The sequence below is a fragment of the Oncorhynchus clarkii genome, chromosome 4 (assembly GCF_045791955.1).
Source record: "Oncorhynchus clarkii lewisi isolate Uvic-CL-2024 chromosome 4, UVic_Ocla_1.0, whole genome shotgun sequence".
Classification (NCBI taxonomy): Eukaryota; Metazoa; Chordata; class Actinopteri; order Salmoniformes; family Salmonidae; genus Oncorhynchus; species Oncorhynchus clarkii.
In genome coordinates this window covers 56388222-56403944 of record NC_092150.1, presented here as the reverse complement: position 1 = coordinate 56403944, position 15723 = coordinate 56388222, and the positions used below count along the sequence as shown (strand labels likewise).

General features: G+C 41.2%; 1 protein-coding gene across 1 annotated transcript in view; it reads right to left on the bottom strand.

Annotated features, from left to right (window-relative positions):
- Positions 1 to 15723, bottom strand: part of LOC139406970 (ezrin-like) — a 56673-nt gene that overhangs the window by 19568 nt on the left and 21382 nt on the right. Inside the window, exon 4 of the mRNA XM_071150188.1 lies at positions 1492 to 1587. Within this exon, the coding sequence (XP_071006289.1) occupies positions 1492 to 1587 (96 nt within the window). The remainder of the gene's footprint in view (positions 1 to 1491; positions 1588 to 15723) is intronic.

Sequence of the window (15723 nt, the reverse complement as noted above, 5' to 3'; positions counted from 1 at the left end):
TGCATATACTCCAGAATGTTATGAAGAGTGATCAGATGAATTTGCCATGCAAATGAACTGAATCCCCAAAAAACATTTCCACTGCATTTCAGCCCTGCCACAAAAGGACCAGCTGACATGTCAGGGATTCTCTCGTTAACACAGGTGTGAGTGTTGATGAGGACAAGGCTGGAGATCACTCTGTCATGTTGATTGAGTTCGAATTACAGACTGGAAGCTTCAAAAGGAGGGTGGTGCTTGGAATCATTGTTCTTCCTCTGTCAACCATGGTTACCTGCAAGGAAACACATGCCATCATTGCTTTGCACAAAAAGGGCTTCACAGGCAAGGATATTGCTGCCAGTAAGATTGCACCCAAATCAACCATTTATCAGATCATCAAGAACTTCAAGGAGAGCAGTTCAATTGTTGTGAAGAAGGCTTCAGGGCACCCAAGAAAGCCCAGCAAGCGCCAGGACCGTCTCCTAAAGTTGATTCAGCTGCAGGATCGGGGCACCACCAGTACAGAGCTTGCTCAGGAATGGCAGCAGGCAGGTGTGAGTGCATCTGCACACACACAGTGAGGCGAAGACTTTGAGGATGGCCTGGTGTCAAGAAGGGCAGAAAAGAAGACCCTTCTCTCCAGGAAAAACATCAGGGACAGACTGATTTTCTGCAAAAAGTACATGGATTGGACTGCTGAGGAATGGGGTAAAGACATTTTCTCTGATGAATCCCCTTTGGGTCATCCGGAAAAGAGCTTGTCCGGAGAAGACAAGGTGAGCGCTACCATCAGTCCTGTGTCGTGCCAAAAGTAACGCATCCTGAGACCATTCATGTGTGGGGTTGCTTCTCAGCCAAGGGAGGGGGCTCACTCACAATTTTGCCTAAGAACACAGCCATGAATAAAGAATGGTACCAACACATCCTCCGAGAGCAAATTCTCCCAACCATCCAGGAACAGTTTAGCTCCCCCAGAGAAGTAGTATCTTATCTAGTGGTCACTGAGAGTTCACACTACTAGCTGATTACGAAATCCTCAGGGGACTGGATTTGGTTGCGTCCCAAATGGCACCCTATTCCCTATTTAGTGCACTACGTTTCACCAGAGCACCATGGGGCTCATCGTTTTTTGGGGGGGATTGTATTGCATCATGTATCGTATGTTTGTGTATGAATGAACCCAGGACAATTAACAAAAAAAAAGGGACTGAAATTAAGGGAGATGAACAATTAGCCACTGGTCTGGACAGGAAGTAGGAGTGAGAGAGGGTGCCCATAATGCAGTGAGTGAGTGGCTACTAATTGACTGAGTGAGTGGTAGGCAAATATAGCGTGGAGTGATTTGACCTGTCGCTTTAAAGAATGTATGGCCCATTTGGTTTTGTTTACTGTAGAATGGTATTGCAAAAAAATATGCGACTTAAGAATTAATACAGTGGGAAAAGGTTTGAGAATTCCTGAGCAGATAAACAAATATTTGTTAAAAAGGTACTATTAGATTAACCTTACCTTTTTGTCAAGCTTCAGCCAGGTGAGGTATCCTTTGCCGTCCATATACTGAAGGCCAAAGTACCAGACTTCCCTCAAGCCAATGGTCTTTACCACCTGTGGACGGCAAAGAATGTACATAAAAGTAAATCAACTCTGTCAGAAAAACTAACTGTGACAACTGTACACAAGCCACACAAACAAATATGTATACCACAGGGGCAGAATCATTGAAATGTGTGAATTTAAAATCGTGTATCAATGTCAATGAAAGTTTTTTGTGAAAAATGTAGTTACGTGCGCAGCATCAAGTTAGGATTCTGGCCTAAATGAATTAATACAATAAGTGCCTTTAGAAAGTATTCATACCCCTTGACTTACACGTTGTGTTACAGCCTGAATTCAAAACGGATTAAATGTTTGTCACCCATTTACACACACATCCCATAATGACAAAGTGAAAACATGTTTTTTGAAATGTTTGCAAATGTATTGAAAATTAAATACAGAAATCTCATTTACATACAGTACCAGTCAAAAGTTGACACCTACTCATTAGTGTTTTTCATTAATTTAACTATTTTTTACAATATTGAATAATAGAACAACAAAACTATGAAATAACACACGGAATCATGTAGTAACCAAAAGAGTTAAAAAATCAAAATATATTTTAGATTTGAGATTCTTCAAAGTAGCTGCCTTGATGACAGCTTTGCACATTCTTGGCATTCTCTAAACCAGCTTCATGAGGTGGAACACATTTCAATCAACAGGTGTGCCTTGTTAAATTCATTTGTGGAATTTCTTTCCTTCTTAATGCGTTTGAGCCAATCAGTTGTGGTGTGACAAGGTAGGGGTGGTATAGAGAAGATAGTCCTATTTGGTAAAAGACCAAGTCCATATTATGTTAAGAACAGCTCAAATAAGCAAAGATAAATGACAGTCCAGCAATACTTTAAGACATGAAGGTCAGTCAATACAGAAAATGTCAAGAACTTTGAAAGTTTCTTCAAATGCAGTTGCAAAAACCATCAAGCACTGATGAAACTGGCTCTCATGAGGACCGCCACAGGAAAGGAAGACCCAGAGTTACCTCTGCTCCAGAGGATAAGTTCACTAGAGTTACCAGACTCCGATTGCAGCCCAAATAAAATGCTTCAGAGTTCAAGTAACAGACACATCAACTGTTCAGAGGAGACTGCGCAAATCAGACCTTCATGGTTGAATTGTTGCAAAGAAACCACTACTAAAGAGAAGAGAATTACTTGGGCCAAGAAACACAAGCAATGGAAATTAGACTGGTGGAAATCTGTCCTTTGGTCTGATGAGTCCAGATTAGATTTTTGGTTCCAACCACTGTCTTTGTGAGACGCAGAGTAGGTGAACAGACGATCTCCGCGTGTGTGGTTCACACCGTAAAGCATGGCAGGAGGTGGTGTTATGGTGTGGGGGTGCTTTGCTGGTGACAATATGTGTGATTTATTTTGAATTCAAGGACCAGCATGGCTACCACAGCATTCTGCAGCGATAAGCCATTCAATATGGTTTGGACTTAGTTGGAATATAATTTGTTTTTCAAAAGGACAATGACCCAACACACATCCAGGCTGTGTAAGGGCTATTTTACCAAAAAGGAGAGTGATGGGGTGCTGCATCAGATGACCTGGCCCCCACAATCTTCCAACTTCAACCAAATGGAGATGGTTTGGGATGAGTCAGACCAGAGAGTGAAGGGAAAGCAGCCAACAAGTGCTCAGCATATGTGGGAACACGTTTAAGACTGTTGGAAATGCACTCATGGTGAAGCTGGTTGAGAGAATGCCAAGCGTGTGCAAAGCTGTAATCAAGGCAAAGGGTGGCAATTTGAAGAACCTCAAATAAAAAAATACATATTTTGATTTGTTTAACACTCTTTTGGTTACTACATGATTCCATGTGTGTTATTATTTCATTCATTGTGATGTCTTCACTATTATTCTACAATTTATAAAATAGTAAAAATAAATAAAAACCCTTGAATGAGTAGGTGGGTCCAAACTTTTGACTGGTACTGTATACAATAGCGTTCAAAAGTTTGGGGTCACTTAGAAATGTCCTTGTTTTTGAAAGAAAAAAAAAATTGTCCATTAACATCAAATTGATCAGAAATACAGTGTAGACATTGTTAATGTTGTAAATTACTATTGTAGCTGAAGACAACAAATGTTTTATGGAATATCTACATAGATGTACAGAGGCCAATTATCAGCAACCATCACTCCTGTGGTCAAATGGCACGTTGTGTTAGCTAATCCAAGTTTATCATTTTAAAAGGTTAATTGATCATTAGAAAACCATTTTGCAATTGTGTTAGCACAACTGAAAACTGTTGTTCTGATTAAAGAAGCAATAAAACAGGCCTTTAGACTAGTTGATTATCTGGAGCATCAGCATTTGTGGGTTCAATTACAGGCTCAAACGCTGTGTACTACTCCCTTCACAGAACAGCGCAAACTGTCTAACCAGAATAGAAAGATGAGTGGGAGGCCCTGGTGCACAACTGAGCAAGAGGACAAGTACATTAGTGTCTAGTTTGAGAAACAGAACATGTCCTCAACTGGCAGCTTCATTAAATAGTACCCGAAAAAAATGTCAACTGTGAAGAGGCGACTGGGATGCTGGCATTCTAGGCAGTTGCAAAGAAAAAGCCACATCTCAGACTGGCCAATAAAAACAAAATTATTAAGATGGGCAAAGGAACACAGACACTGGACAGAGGAACTCTTCTAAAGATCAATTATTCTTTTAAAATGATAAACTTGGATTAGCTAACACAACGTGCCATTTGACCACAGGAGTGACGTTTGCTGATAACGGGCCTCTGTACGCCTATGTAGATATTCCATTATTTAAATGTTTTTTATTATTATTTTACATTTTAAAATCAGCTGTTTGCAGCTATAATAGTCGTTTACAACATTAACAATGTATACACTGTATTTCTGATCAATTTAATGTCATTTTAAATGGACAAAAGAATGAGCTTTTCTTTAAATAACAAGGACATTTAAGTGATCCCAAACTTTTGAACGTTAGTGTACGCACACGCACAACTACTCAACTAAAACAAATCTCGGTCGACCAAAACGACCAGTCGACTAATTGGGGTCAGCTCTACAAACCCTGCATGCTTTTTCGAAAGTCTCATTTAGGACCTACATTGAACACACATTGGCCTCTACTGTAGGCTGAATGATAGAACAGCTATTTCCATGTTAAAATGTTATGGGATGCATTGTCTCCATTGTTTTGATTGTATACCACTCTGGTAGGCCTACATTATGATCAAATAGCCACAGTAGCCTACTTGGCCAATGTTAAAACTAACTTCAAGAGGGTACAGCCTCCGTGTTCACAGTAAATGCGTGCCGGAAGTTGCACAGACGTTCAAGTTTGCGCAACGTTCAAGTTTGCGCTCAGCAGACCTGAAATTTGCTCTGTGACAAAAAAATGTAGGGAACATTGCTCATAACGTGATGCAGCCACAACTATTCTTGAAAATATGGAGAGTGGTACTCAGTGTTGTTGTGTTGGATGTGCCCCAAACATAAAACACTATGTTGACAAAAAGTCAATTGCTTTGTCACATTTTTTGCAGTTTTACTTTAGTGCCATGTTGCAAACAGGATGCATGTTTTGGAATATTTGTATTCTGTAGAGGCTTCCTTCTTTTCACTCTGCCAATTAGGTTAGCATTGAGGAGTAACTACAATGTTGTTGATCCATCCTCAGACTTCAATGGCTGGGATAGGAGAAAACTGTTTTAAAGTCACCATTGGCCTCATGTTGAACTCCCTGAGCGGTTTCCTTCCTCTCCGGCAACTGAGTTAGGAAGGAAACTTCTATCTTTGTAGTGACTGGGTGTATTAATACACCATCCAAAGTGTCATTAATAACTTCAGCATACTCAAAGGGGATATTAAATGTCTGCTATTTACATTTTTTATATATCTACCAATAGGTCCCCTTGGGGCGGCAGTTAGCCTAGTGGTTCAAGCATTGGGCCAGTAACCGAAAGGTTGCTGGATTGAATCCCCGAGCTGACAAGGTAAAAATCTGATGTTCTGCCCCTGAGCAAGGCAGTTAACCCACTGTTCCCTGGACACCGAAGACGTGGATGTCGATTATGGCAGCCCCCGGCACCTCTCTGATTCAGAGGGATTGGGTTAAACGCGGAAGACACATTTCAGTTAAAGGCATTCAGTTGTACAACTGACTAGGTATCCCCCTTTCTTAGCGAGGCACTGGAAAACGTTCCTGGTCTTTGTGGTTAAATTTGTTTCAAATTCACTGCTCAACTGAGGGAACTTACAGGTAATTGTTTGTGTGGGGTACAGGGATGAGATAGTCATTTTTTTAAAATCATGTCAAACACTTATCCAACTGGTCTTTTTTTTTTTTTTTACTCCTGAACTTTGATTACCTTAACAAAATGGGTTGAATACTTATTGCCTAAAAACATTTCAGCTTTTTGTTTTTTGATTCATTTGTAAACATTTCCAGAAACATAATTCCACTTTGACATTATGGTGTATTGTGCATAGGACAGTAACAAACTCGAAATGTAATACATTTTTAAATTCAGTCTGTTACAAAACAAAAATGTGGAAATCAGGGGATGTGAATACTTTGAAGGCACTGTATATTCCTTTATATATTCAACCCTCTAATTTACACAACTGTCACGCAGTAATGTACACATTCGAGAACATCTTGGAACACAGAACTGGCTTTTATCACCAAACCACATTATTTTTCTCAGAGATGAGGTAACATTCGGGACAGTAATCAACCGAAACCACTCAAACCATCATTCATTCACACCGTAAAAAACAATGAAGTCATCTGTATGAAATAAACTACATTGTGCCACCAGTGCTGCATGCCCACCAGCAGAATACAGCATCTTATATAAACAGACCTTTGAGCCTAGTGGCATTAATGTCGGCATGGCCGGGAGCGCCGATCGTTAATGGCATACTCAGGTACCAGGCTTAATCTGGGTAGGCCTCATAGGATTACATCTTTCCCAGACCCGGACCTACGGTCCCAGATCCATTTGTACGGTCTTGGCAACTCCTATTGGTCCAAGATCATTTTGTGCAGTCTTGCAAGAGTTGGTGGAGCGACAGCACAAACAAATCTGGGACCAGGCTCCTGCTCTACAGGAGATGTAATGGAAAAAGCAGTTAGTCAGTGCAGATGAAATCCACGCTGAATGAAGGCAGCGAGTAGCTAGCCACAACATCATATATATTCAGTTGTTCCAATAAAATCAGAAAATACAGTCAAATTCACAGTGGGTGATGTCTGACAAGAAAGGTGAGAGCTACAGTAGATGGTGTGTGATCTTAACTTTTCTATCACGGTTTCCTGACACGCCATTCAGATTTCCTTCTATGAGCGTCGTGTGTTCTCTTTTTAGTGTCTGACAGGCCTATAAACCTCCAAACACACACGGGGACAATCAGAAGGAATGGTCTTAAACAATACGTCTGTATTGTTTTATTACTGAGGAGTCATACAGTGCCTTCAGAAAGTATTCACACCAGACTTCTTCCACATTTTGCATACAGCCTGAATTTAAAACTGATTGAGATGTGTCACTGGCCTACACACAATAGCCCATAATCTCAAAGTGGAATTATGCTTTTCAACATTTTTGCTAACTAATAAAAAAAAATGAAAAGCTGAAATGTTGAGTCAATAAGTATTCAGCTCTTAGAGACTTACCCAAGAAGACTCACAGCTGTAATCGCTGACAAAAGGTGTTTGGAACATACATTGACTTCGAGGGTTGAATATATCCGCGTTTTATTTTTCATCCATCAAAACATGAACAAAAAAAAGTGTTGCGCTGACAGTGTTTTGTGTAGATCGTTTACAAAAAAAAAAGACAAAGTGGGATTAAAATGTGTAACACAATAACATTAAGAAATCCAAGGGTGGTGAATACTTATGATACCCTGTATAAAGGACTATGGTGCACAATTCTGACAAAACCCATGGGTAGGTTTCCTGGACACAAAATAAGCCTCCAATTGAGAATGATTGTGAATTCAGGGCTAGGATTAAATCTGTGTTTGGGAAACCTTACGTATAAGTTCTATATAAAGTTACAGAGTCTATAGCCCGGGCATTTAGGATGAGAAACTCAGTCGCCAGGCCCTGTTCTGCTTGTGCTACTGCCAAATTCCCCACCCAATCATCAGGTGCTTAGCTGCCTGGGTAAAGCAGTTTCAGTCAACAACACACACAGCAGGCACTCAGGCCAGGCCCATTCCTATCCAATAAGCAGTGGCCAAGGTTAAAATTAAATCAAGCGCCCCCGGACTTACTTAGACGCCACCTAATACGGGTCCGGGTAACCTGACGGGGTTGCATTACAACAACGAGCACTGAGTGGTCGGGCCTGAAACGAGAGAGTGTTTATGACAGTGTTGTCTCACCTGGAATGAAAGTCCTGAGGGTTTCAGGACACAAACAGGCCCTTTCATGGTGTTTTTGCATCCAGGAACCACACAAGGGGTGATTCTAAATGAAGGATTCCTTTTCCAAGGGGGGATAAGCTACAGGAGTTCTGGTACAACGAGAGGCCTTTGAGGCCAGAAAATGTCCCTCTATGAATGGGTAAAACAGCATTTAATCAAATAAGAGTATTTTTGATCGAGGACGATACAAGTATTTAAGAGAAAGAGCTAATCCCCACTGTGAGTACTGGAATGAACTAATCAACATTCCAAGAGTTAAAAAGGCTTTTGTTTTGAGTAGAGGCCGCACTAAAGAGTTACAAACTAGGTGTGCCACTCACTGCCAGACCACTTCAAATCATTGAACTTACAGTGGGGCAAAAAAGTATTTAGTCAGCCACCAGTTGTGCAAATTCTCCCACTTAATGAGAGGCCTGTAATCATAGGTACACTTCAACTATGACAGACAAAATGAGAAGAAAAAAAATCCAGAAAAAAAATCCAGAAAATCATTGTAGGATTCTATGAATTTTTTATGAATTTGCAAATTATGGTGGAAAATAAGTATTTGGTCACCTACAAACAAGCAAGATTTCTGGCTCTCACAGACCTGTAACTTCATATTTAAGAGGCTCCTCTGTCCTCCACTCGTTACCTGTATTAATGGCACCTGTTTGAACTTGTTATCAGTATAAAAGACACCTGTCCACAACCTCAAACAGTCACACTCCAAACTCCACTATGGCCAAGACCAAAGAGCTGTCAAAGGACACCAGAAACAAAATTGTACACCTGCACCAGGCTGGGAAGACTGAATCTGCAATAGGTAAGCAGCTTGGTTTAAAGAAATCAACTGTGGGAGCAGTTATTAGGAAATGGAAGACATACAAGACCACTGATAATCTCCCTCGATCTGGGGCTCGACACAAGATCTCACCCCGTGGGGTCAAAATGATCACAAAAACGGTGAGCAAAAATCCCAGAACCACACGGGGGGACCTAGTGAATGACCTGCAGAGAGCTGGGACCAAAGTAACAAAGACTACCAACAGTAACACACTACGCCGCCAGGGACTCAAATCCTGCAGTACCAGACGTGTCCCCCTGCTTAAGTCAGTACATATCCAGGCCCGTCTGAAGTTTGCTAGAAAGCATTTGGATGCTCCAGAAGAAGATTGGGAGAATTGAGTTGAGGACAAAGAACACCAAAGAATGCTGAGTTGCATCCAAAGAACACCATACCTACTGTGAAGCATGGGGGTGGAAACATCATGCTTTGGGGCTGTTTTTCTGCAAAGGGACCAGGATGACTGATCCGTGTAAAGGAAAGAATGAATGGGGCCATGTATCGTGAGATTTTGAGTGAAAACCTCCTTCCATCAGCAAGGGCATTGAAGATGAAACGTGCCTGGGTCTTTCAGCATGACAATGATCCCAAACACACTGCCCGGGCAACAAAGGAGTGGCTTCGTAAGAAGCATTTCAAGGTCCTGGAGTGGCCTAGCCAGTCTCCAGATCTCAACCCCATAGAAAATCTTTGGAGGGAGTTGAAAGTCCGTGTTGCCCAGCAAGAAAAAAAGTTTGACCTCTGTCATTGCCAACAAAGGGTATATTTTGTTGAAACTTTTGTTATTGACCAAATACTTATTTTCCACCATAATTTGCAAATAAATTCATTAAAAATCCTACAATGTGATTTTCTGGATTTTTTTTCTCATTTTGTCTGTCATAGTTGAAGTGTACCTATGATGAACATAACAGGCCTCTCATCTTTTTAAGTGGGAGAACTTGCACAATTGGTGGCTGGCTAAATACTTTTTTGCCCCACTGTATCTAAAACAAACATTTGCAGTTGAGTCAAGTAAGCTCAAACTGTAGATTACCTGTGAGCTGTTCTCACCCAACACAAAAGACCTAGGTTACCTGGGTCCTAGAATGGATCCTATAATTATTTCACGCAGGAATACATCTAAACAATCTCAATTTTTTTAGCTTTGGGGTGCAGATCATCAATAAAATGTTCAGTATTATCAAAAGGATGTATATAAAACTGGAGGATACAAAACCGATATAGAATCCCTTTTAAGAATCCCGTACTCTATCACGTGCAGTCGGAACAGTGATACAGGGCCGCAAATGCCACCACGCCTGGCATTCTCACTGCAGTCACAGTCTTCCAAGTGTTTATGAGGGCCCAAGCCCTGTGATGAAAGAGAGAGAGAAATGCAACCATTCCCGAAACGGCATTACTCCCTGCATCCGCTGACTAACGTAAAGTTCCAACTAATTGTTCCAGATTACTCAGGGGAAGGGGCACACTCAGAGTGAGTGAGTGAGTGAGTGAGTGAGTGAGTGAGTGAGTGAGTGACCACACATGCATTGAGAGTGGAGACAGAGAAACCAACAACTAAAATCCTCAGTTTGAAGACTAGTCCGTCTTCTGGTATTGTGTTATTACTGCATGAGTGTGCCACCTCTTGAACTACCCCTTCCTCTATTTAGGTGGCCTGTCCCAAAAGTACACATACACAGTATCTAAGGTTGTGTTCCAAATCACACCCTATTCCCTATTATGTGCTTGAGCAAGGCACTTATCCAAAGTGACTTACAGGAGCAATTAGGGTTAAGAGAGTCTGCTATATGACTACATTGTAAAATGTTTTCAGTGCACTACTTTTGACCAGGGCCCACAATATGGTTCCATTTGTAAAGTATCCTAAGAAAACTAAAAGGAAAAAGCCTTTGAGTAGTTCTATGGGAAATCAAAGTGGGTATGAGTTGAAGAGTGGCAAGCCAGCAGCAATTTGTCCCATTAGGGCTGCACGTCACTAAGGCAGCGAGGCTATGATCAGGGCCCACCACAACGAGGGCCCCAAGCCAGGCCACTTTAACAGGGGAACACCCCAGGGATGAGCTCACCACTGGTATTACTCAGCATTTCCACTTAACCAACCGCCAGTCTGTCTGTGTGTGTATGTATATGTGTGCCTATCTGTCAGTCTGTGTGTCTGCAGGGTATTTCTGCTACCGACTTCACCCGTCCAGGCAGGTTTCTAATGCAATTAGGTCACAGGCTTCTGACAAACACACTGCTAACTAGAGGAAGTAGACGTCAGTGGACTTCACCTGTGGTTACTGGTGGTTATCAGATGGAAAATTGCCAAGACAAAGGAATTCTTAGTGACACTAAAAAGTGGAACGTCTGAATCTAATGCTGACAATCCTGAACAACATAATCTAATGCTAATATCACTGCAGAGGGCCTGAAGGTCAAATTCCCTAGTCATGTTTCCACACACACGTACACACAACTGACAAACAAGTTATTCAGGAAGTGGCTATGGCAAGCCAAGACAATGCCTTTCCTCTCCCCATTGCGTGGTGGACTAGAGGCTTGCTACATCCCATGGTGCCTTTGGAATCCAGTCCACACTGTAGCTACAGAATATGACAACATGGGACTCAAACATTAGATAAGAACATACAGTATAGTACACTGATGGACCAATAAGAGGTTCCAGCAACATACAAGATCTTGTGCCTTTAGAAAGTCTTCACACCCCTCACACGCCTACACACACACACACACAAACAATACCCCTCATAATGTTAAAGCGCAATCATGTTTTTCAAAATTTGTACAAATTAAGAATTTAAAATGTCTTGAGTCAATTACTTAACCCCTTTGTTATGGCAAGCCTAAATCATTTCAGGAGTAAAAATGTGCTTAACAAGTCACATAATACGTTGTATGGACTCACTCAGAGTGACATAATAGTGTTTCATGTTTAACATGACTTGAATGACTACATCATCTCTGTACCCCACATATACACAATTATCTGTAAGGTCCCCTCAGTCAAACAGTGAATTTCAAACACAGATTCAACCAAAGACCAGGGTGGTTTTCCAGTGCCTCGCAAAGAAGGGCACTTATTGGTAAATGGGTAAAACATTTAAAAAAATACACTGAATATCCCTGAGCATGGTGAAGTTATTAATTACACTTTGGATGGAGTATCAATATACCCAGTCACCACAGAGATACAGGCTTCCTTCCTAACTCAGTTGCCAGAGAGGATGGAAACCACTCCGGGATTTCACCATAAGACCAATGGTGACTTTAAGAGAGTCAGAGTTGAATGGCTGTAATAGGAGAAAACTGAGGATGGATCAACATTGTAGTTACTCCTCAATACTAACCTAATTGGCAGAGTGAAAAGGGAAACCTGAACAGATTAAATATTCCAAAACATGCATCCTGTTTGCATGGAACTAAAGTAATACTGCAAAAAAATGTGGCAAAGCAATTAACTTTTTGTCCTGAATACAAAGTGTTATGTTTGGGGCAAATCCAATACTGCACATTGAGTACCACTCTCCATATTTTCAAGCACAGTGGTGGTTGCATCATGTTATGGGTATGCTTGTAATCGTTAAGGACTGGGGAGTTTTTCAGGATAAAAAGCAGAACCAAGCATAGGCTAATTTTACAGGGAAACTGAATTCACCTTTCAGCAGAACAATAACCTAAAACACAAAGCCAAATCTACACTGGAGTTGCTTACCAAGAAGAAAATGATTGTTCCTGAGCAGCCAACATAAATCTACTTGAAATATGGCAAAACCTGCAAATGTTTGTCTAGCAATGATCAACAACCAATTTCACAGAGCTTAATGAATTTTTAAAATAATGGACAAATGTTTCACAATCCAAGTGTGGAAAGCTCTTAGACTTATCCAGAAAGACTCAGCTGTAATAATTGCCAAAGATGCATCTACAAAGTATTGACTCAAGGATGTGAATACTTATGTAAATTAGATATTTCTGCATTTAATTTTCAATAAAATTTGCTCAACTTTCTAAAAACATGTTTTCACTGTTATTATTATGGGCTATTGTGTGTAGATGCGTGACATTTGTTTTTATTGAATCCATTTTGTATTCAGGCTGTAACAACAAAATGTGACCCGATTCAGGAAACTGGGCATATGTCGCAAACGACTTCACAGGAGAGCCGTTTCAACGTTAAACTTTATCAAAATGCATTCTTTGGCAGAAATGCCTTCTCGAACATGTGAACTTTCATGTGCCTTAATATCAAACTTGTGTGCCATCTGTCAATACGAATAAAACATTTGAAATTATGAGCCTAGTTGGTTTAGCCACAGAAAAAGACAGCAACCATGATTGGCTGAGATAATGAGTGGGCTGAACATTCCGAGAGATGAGTTTGGATTGGTCTGAGGTGTAGCACCTTGTGTCTATAAAATGAGCTACTCGTAATGCGAAGAAAATCCGTTCTACTGCGGTTTTTCTTAAAGATATAACGTTAGCCATGGAGAACAGCAAATGTGTTGCTACTGCTCTCAATAACATTGCTGCCCTGAATTTATCAGGCGCTATCGACAAAGGTCAGTGGGAAAAAGTTGTGATGGACTACTTTCTGGAGGACGATCGTGCCACGCTGACTCCGAAAATGAATCAGACGATGAGGAAATCCCTGATTCAGGTAAAAACATTTTCATTGAAGACGACATTGGAGAGTCTTCTGATGACAGTGATGGAGAAGAAAAAGGTGACAATCAACAGTGTTGTTGTCACGGAAGAAGTTGACTGAGGGAAACCCCCACGGCATAGGTGACAGAGGGAGAAAGATCTGATGATTCTTATGGCATTGCACAGGGTGACTTGACACAACGGGCCAAACAAGCTGTTCAAACTAAAAGGGAAAAGACACAAGATGTCTCATTTAATAAAAGGGGTTGCAGTCTGAAGCTTTCATCCATGTATACGGGTAAGAATCTAAAATTGAACCCATTTTGCTTAACTTTAGCTAGCTATGACAATCGGTTTGTATTGCTGAAGCTTGCTGTTAGCTACCCAGTTTGATGGCTGGCTTGCTAATGTTACTCTATGGATTGGGATAATTTTTTAGCTAGCTAACGTTACATGTCTAAACAAAAGACCCCAAGTTAAAGCTTGCTGTTAGCTAGATAACGTTAGCGGATGTTAGATGGCTGGAATGCTAGCTAACATTAACTTAATATATGAAGTGTGTGTAACGTTTGTATCTGGAATTTGTCTTTCAGCATCAGTAGAACACGCCTGACTCTCCTCTACCAGTCATATAAGGAGAATAGTCTAATGACTTCCATCTAAAAGAGAGCTGGCCCAAGCAAGCACAGGCTACACCTGAAGCATGAGGACTTGCAGCTAGTGGTGAACTTCAACTACACCGAGGATAATGCAATAGTATTACCAGGACGCCACCTAGGACAAACACTTTTGGTGGAAAGCTGTGTGACAATCCCGTGTGACAAAAGCAGCAGTGTGGCATCTCTACAAGGAATCGATGACAACACTTGGTATGTAATGCATAAACACATTTTACCATTTAATTGACCACCAACATGATTGGCACTACTTTTATTGATCTCACATTTTTTCTGTATTTTCCAGAGGCACGTGTAGTTGGGCTGTCGTCCTTCAGGAATCTGTGGAGAAAATTGCTGCCCCAGAACTCAAGCCGAGGACAGACAAGTGCTATGGGCTCTTCAGATCTGCCAAAAGCTGTTAGGTCAGCCAAGCTGAAGAAGCAAGAGCAGCATCTCCTGCTTGTTCAGAGTGAGCGATCTGTCTACCAGAAGATGGTTGCTGACTGCAAGACCACCTGTCAAGACCTGTAGTTGTCTCTGGGGGCCCCCACAACCAGCAAGCAAAGACATCAGGATAGATTACAGCTTTGATTTTGCTCAACACATAAGCAACATTTTCTCCTTTATACTGATTAAGGACATATACACTCAACAACAAATAAAATAGTGAAGACATCAAAACTATAAAATAACACAAATGGGATCATGTAGTAATCAAAAAGAAAAAAAAAGTGTTAAATCAATGTAGATTATATTTGAGATTTTTCAAATAGCCACCCTTTGCCTTGATGACAGCTTCACACACGCTTGGCATTCACTCAACCAGCTTCACCTGGAATGCTTTTCCAACAGTCTTGAAGAAGTTCCCACATATGCTGAGCACTTGTTGGCTGCCTTTCCTTCACTCTGCGGTCCAACTCATCCCAAACCATCTCAATTTGGTTGAGATCGGGGGATTGTGGAGGCCAGGTCATCTGATGCAGCACTCCATCACTCTCCTTCTTGGTAAAATAGCCCTTACACAGCCTGAGGATGTGTTGGGTCGTTGAAAAACAAATGATAGTCACACTACGCCCAAAACAGATGGGATGGCGTATCGCTACAGAATGCTGTGGTAGACATGCTGGTTAAGTGTGCCTTGAATTCTAAATAAATCACAGAAAGTGTCACCAGCAAAGAACCCCCACTTCATAACACCTCCTCCATGCTTTACGGTGGGAAATACACATGCAGAGATCATCCGTTTACCCACACCGTATCTCAAAGACGTCGGTTGGAATTAAAAATCTCAAATTTTGACTCCAGACCAAAACGACTAATTTCCATTGCTCATCTTTCTTGGCCCAAGCAAGTCTCTTCTTATTGGTGTCCTTTAGTAGTGGTTTCTTAGCAGCAATTCGACCATGAAGCCCTGATTCAGTCTCCTCTGAACAATTGATGTTGAGATGCGTCTGTTACTTGAACTCTGAAGCATTTACTTGGCTGCAATTTCTGAGGCTGGTAACTCTAATGAACGTATCATCTGCAGAGGTAACTCTGGGTCTTTCATTCCTGTGGCGGTCCTCATGAGAGCCTGTTCCAT